General features: G+C 33.5%; 2 protein-coding genes across 2 annotated transcripts; both read right to left on the reverse strand.

The window, feature by feature from the left end:
• Positions 1-206: 206 nt before the first annotated feature.
• On the reverse strand, positions 207-1233 carry K444DRAFT_702840 (uncharacterized protein; the record flags this gene model as incomplete). Its single annotated transcript, XM_024888059.1, has 2 exons — positions 825-1233; positions 207-574 (listed from the first exon to the last, which is right to left on the reverse strand). Coding segments are annotated over exons 1-2 (711 nt in total), but the record flags the coding sequence as incomplete, so codon positions are not given.
• Positions 1234-1881: 648 nt separating this feature from the next.
• K444DRAFT_607834 (uncharacterized protein) lies at positions 1882-2211 on the reverse strand (the record flags this gene model as incomplete). Its single annotated transcript, XM_024879248.1, has 2 exons — positions 1882-1934; positions 2091-2211. Coding segments are annotated over 2 exons (174 nt in total), but the record flags the coding sequence as incomplete, so codon positions are not given.
• Positions 2212-5911: the final 3700 nt, after the last annotated feature.

Consider the following 5911-nt stretch of genomic DNA (forward strand, 5'->3'; position numbering starts at 1 on the left):
AAGTAATTAGAACCTAAGTCTGGAAGCACTTGCCAGTCCTTAATCTTAGTTACTATTCCACTAGTAGCAAAACTTAAGTCTAATACGGAAGGAATGGACATATTCGGTCTATAGAAGGTACCTTCCCCTGGTTTATTTAATAGCCTTAAAGAGTAATTCTCTATATAGCTAATTAAATGAATAGCATGAGTGCTTTGAGGTTTTTTAAGGGGATCCCACCAAGGATAATGTGTATTAAAATCACCTAGTAATAGAGTACTATCTAAGAGAGTAGTAGGTAAAATATCCTCTCTTAATATAGTTAATATACTATTAGGGTCTTCTGGGTGAACTGCATTATAGAAATTAATTAGCTGCATTTTTAGTGCACCTAGACTTAAGTCTATAATTAAGCAATCAGGATCACTTGGTGAGTTTGAGGCTAGACTAGCTTGCAGTTCGCGAGCTATATAAAATAAGGTTCTAGGTCTCAAGGTACCGTAATTCGGGAGTATTTGGTAATAGCTAGAGTGTATAATGGAACGATATTTCCTATTATTACTATCCCTTGCTATTACCCAAGGCTCCTGGATTACTAGGACTTTAATATCCAGTTCTATAGCTGTTTGCAAGACGTTTTCAGTAGTAGAGCTATTACGATTCACATTAACTTGTAGTACTTTGACGTAGCTACTCATTAATAGTAATAGTAGGAATCGTGGTAGTGGTAGCTTTTTTAATAGCTAAGTAAACCTCACATAGCTTAGAACTAGCTGAGTGGGTAGTACTTAAGTAATTAGAGCATTTGGTGGTCACGTGTGGGCATTTTTTACCCTTCTTTTTACAGATAGAGCAAAAATGGTTCTCAGTCACGTGACCCTCACCACATAGTAAACACTTAGGTTCTTTTTTGCATATGGAATCTAAGTGCCCATACCCTGCGCACCTAGTGCACTGTGCAGTGCTAGAGATAGTATGATATTTTACTACCTTAGCAGAGATTCCGGCTATAAGGAGTCTATTTTTAATAGCTCTATTAGCCTGAGCCTCGGTAGGGAATGCCACTACTACTGAACCAGCTCGCTGGAGTCCTGAGTCTCTCTTTTCCTTAGAAGTGGCCCAATAAGGCTGGCCAATAGGCTCTAGTCCTTTATTAAAGGTCTTGATCTCTTCTAGGACTAAGTCCATTCCCTCAGACGTATCGAACTCCCGAATAGGTAGACCGTGGATAATAACTTTATACCAGGGTTCTCCTTTTTATACGCTTGTAACTAAGGGAAGCACCCCCTTTATAGTAGCTTCATTTTGAACCAAAAAGTCAGAGTTGAACTCAGGGGTAGTATTTACTATAATATTACCCTTTGAGGAAAGAGAGACCGTAGAGATTACTAGTCCCTTGATCCCCTTCGCGCGGAAAGCATTATTAAGCAAATTGCGGACGGAAATAGCTGAAAAGGAAGTAGCCTGCTCCATATGAGCTAGTAGGAAGGTGCTTTTCCTAGAGAGGGCCATTGATTTTGTACTAGTGTCACGAGCACTAGAACCACTAGGTGGTTTATTAGTGTCACGAGCACTACCGCCACTAATAAGTGTACTAGGGCCTTTTCCTCCCTGATTTTTGGACTTAGTATGTGATACTATAGTCCAGTCCTTTTCCGAGTGAGATTGTGGTTCTTGAGTAGCGATTTTAGCCCAAGTAGGCTTTCCAGAGGTGGTAGCTTGAGCTTGAGTAGCTTTAGTAGCTTGAGTAGCTAGTTTAGCTTGAGTTCTTGATTGAATTTCGATCCGTTTAGTAGCATTTTCGAGGTTCGCTACCTGAGAGGCTAGTAAAGTACTAGTATGGCGGATACGGCCGAATTCAGTGTATTCTCTGAAGATTTCTACTAAATCTAGTAGTCGAGATTACTGGTCATGTGACGGAGTAATAGTAATAGCTTTGACTATTAAGTCCCGGGCTTAACGAATCAGTAATTTAGCTTCATTCAAAGCTTGATTCTGATATTAGTGGTGGTTTCCGTGGTTTTGGTATTCCTTATCGATATCGCTATCAATATCGCTCAAGCTAGGGCCACGCTTTAGCCCGTTCTGGAGGCGGCTCAGTCGAGCCGCACTAGCCGAATTAGGCTGAGGAAAAGGGGCTGCGAGTTCGTCTGAAGAGATGGGATTTGTAGCTAAATCGAATGCGAATTGAGCTCCCTGGCTGAACCGAGCTAGTGGGGAGGTAGTAGGTAGGTCTAGTTAATCCGTAGGGCCCTCTGGAAGCTCTCCGAGGTCTTGGGGGTCTGTCGTGGGGGGGCTGGAGCCCGGGGGGTCAGGAGGGGCCATTTAGCCTGCTCTAGCTCTACTTATAGTAGGTTCTAGAGCCTGGGGCTAAAGGGCTGAAGTGTATGGAGTGAGTTCTGAAGGTGGGTGAAGTGTGGGTGCAAAAGTAAGGGGGGTAAAAAAAACCGGGGGGACTGTGCGAATTAGCTTTAGTTTCACCTATTATAAGGCTAAACTATAGTCGACGTTAATATGCTTTCCGTATCCTTAAACTAAGTCTAAAACACCCTATTAGACTAGAGTTCGAGAAGTTCTTCCAAAGATCTAGAGATTTAGAAGTAATAGAATCTAATATAGACTTTATTTATAGTCTAAATACTAATCTAAAGCGAGATTACTTGGCTAAAAAGTCTCAAATAGAAACTATAGTAGATTCTATTAGTAATCTAGTAGATCCTAGAGATCTAGAAACTATAAGACACTTTTATTTTACTTCCTGGGATAGAGAAGTGCCTTATAAAATTACTATATTAAAAAAGCCAAAGGAAGAGACTACTATATTATATAATTTCTACCTAAAGACTTTATATAATAGTAGCTCTATACTATTTATATATATAGATGGATCTCAAACTAAAAAAGGAATCGGAGTAGGCCTAGGGCTTGTAGTTTATAGTCACGAAACTCCTTATATTCCGGTTATAGCTAAATATAGAGAAAGCCAGAATATAGAAGCTAGTACTATAGTCTATAACAGAGAACTAGAAGGCATTACTAGGGCTATTAAATATACTAGTAATAAAGCAAATAGAGGAGAGCTTTTTAATATCTATATAGATAACTAAGCTAGTTTACTAAGACTAAAAACTCCTTCTAATAAGCCCGGTTAAAGTTAATAGATTAGAGATATATTAGCTACTAAGGCCCTTAAAGCTAAAGGAGCTAATATAGAACTAATCTGGGTTCCAGGATATACGGATATAATAGGAAATAAAGAAGTAGATATACTAGCTAAGCTAGGTACTACTTCTCCTATATTAGAACCTGAATTAGTAAAAACCTCCTTTGCTTTTCTAGGGGTTGAAATTAATAAAGTTAAGAAACTAGAGTATAGACTACTTTTAGAATCTTATACTAAACCGAAAACCTAGCTAGAATCGTATAGTAATATATATTTATAGAAAGTATATAGAAAAATAAACCTACTTATAGGAATACTTAGGCCTATAGCTAGTACATTCTTCTAGCTAAAGCTAGGCCACGGATATTTAAAGTCCTATTTATATAGGCTAAAAATAGTATCTAATAATAAATACAAATGTAGTAAAACTAAGAATATAAAGCACCTCCTTCTATATTATATACTATATAGGGAGGAACGTTTTAGACTATTTAGTCTATTTAAAGGGAGCCTGGAAGCTAGTACTTTTAACTTATGGTTACTATTATATACGGAAATTGGGATATTAAATATACTAGTATTCTTAAAAGAAACTAGTATATATATAAGAAAATAGTATATTGAGCGAAGCGTGGAAGTAGAGGAAGTGGAAATAGGGGAGGAAATAGGGGAGGAAATAGGAGAGGAAATAGGAGAGGAAATAGGAGAAGGGAAATAGGGGAAAAGAGAAATAGGGAATAGGAGAGGATTTGCGATTTATACTCATTTTCTTTATTTCCTTAAGTTTTTATTCTAGGGATATGTCCCTAACTATTTATTATACCTATATTGGATTTTGGGCCTGTATATTAGCTACTGAGACATATACTAGCTAGCTAGCCGTACTATATAGTTCTAAACTAATAAAGTATATTAAAAGAAAAAAAAAAAAAATTTATATATAGTATATTACCGAATTTGAAAGAGAAGAAAATAACGAGAGTAATAAGAACAAACTAGTAAATAATACTTTTAAAACCTTACTAGCGGAAATAGATAAAAGAAAGAAATATTACTCTAATTCCTATTTTACTTCTATTAAGAGCTTCCTAGCTACTTCTATAGCCCTTACTCCTATTATCCCTATAACTAATATCCTTATAGATAATCTTATTTCTCTTTCTCTTATATACTAGATAATAGGCGAAAACCATATTTTAGAGTCTATTAAATAAATAAAAGACACCCAGATATTTATAATTAATAGTATATTAAGATATAATACTTATTACTTTTATAAAGTCATAATTAATACCAGAGCCTCCAGATTTTTAACTACTAGTTCTAACTAATTCCAAGCTTTATAGCAGACTAATAATAGTATCTAACTTAATAAAACTACTAAAAATCAAGTTAATATCTAGTTTAGTATCGGATCTATATCCTTTATTAGATCTATAATAGTAAGAATACTAATTAGGCAAGTATTATTCTATATTATACTTATAAAAACTCTATTTTTATTTAGCTTAGCTAATATAAATAAGCTAGAAATCTACTTTAATAATCTTACTAATTATCTCATTATTTCTAATAAACGCTTTATACCTATAATATAATGTTTTAAATACTCTTTCTTGCTTTAGAATACTACTATATAAAGCTTTATTTCCGAATTCTTTACTTATAACCCTTGTTTTCTTATAAAAGTCAAATTATAATATCTATATTACTATTTTAGTTATTTATTTATTAGTAAGCTTCGAAATATACTAGAATAAGCAGGCTATAATATTAATATAAAAGCCCTTAAATACCTTATAAAGTACTATAAGTAATACCAGAAATTCGGATAATTACTAGAATAATTTAAGTTTAATCTAAGAAATAATATTAGCTTTAACTACTCTATTATTATTAATATTTTCTATATTTCTAGTAAGCCTATACTTTATATTATTAATAAAGGTACTAGATATTAAACTAGCTAATAACTTTAAAATATTAGTATATTATATACTTGAAATACCCTAAAGTAATATTAGATTAATACCTATTTAGGCCCTCCTAATTAGATTATAGCAGATACTAGAAAGTAGTTTACTAGTAAGAAGTTTATTTAGCTTATAAATACTATAAGAACTAAAATCAAAATCATTCCCGTAAAAGCTTATAGTTTTATTAGAATTATAAAATATTACTATAGCCCGATTTAATATGCTTATCTTATTATTATAGCCAAAATTAATAGAATTAATAAGGATACCGTATTCTAAATAGCTTTTAAGGCCATTAATAATTCCGCTAGACCTAATAGTATTATCCTAATTCTCTTGGTTTATAGTACTTTATCTCAAATAACCAAATATAATACCTTATTACTAACTATATTATAGTAATTAGCGGCATTTAAGAAAGCAATAGTGGAAATTCAGAAGCTTTAAGCTAGATACTAGATTACGAATACCTTAAATACCCGAAATAGTCCTAGTACTACTAATATTTACGAACTTCTCTTAAATTCGGATGTTTTTATATAATATAAAGAAAATACCGGTTAATCTGGAAGTTGGGATAGGCCATATAAGCTAGTAGCTATTAATAGGGAAAACTATATACTAGCTCTACTATATAGTAATACTACCTTCTGTTTAATCTCTATAAAGCCCTTTTATATAGGAAATATTAAAGTTATTACTAATGGCCCCGAACCTAAACCTATTCCCGAACTCTATAATAAGGCCAAAGGTAATACAGGTATGATTTCTCCTGCTATTCCTGCTATTTTAT

The sequence above is a fragment of the Hyaloscypha bicolor genome (assembly GCF_002865645.1).
Source record: "Hyaloscypha bicolor E unplaced genomic scaffold K444scaffold_16, whole genome shotgun sequence".
NCBI classification, from domain to species: domain Eukaryota; kingdom Fungi; phylum Ascomycota; class Leotiomycetes; order Helotiales; family Hyaloscyphaceae; genus Hyaloscypha; species Hyaloscypha bicolor.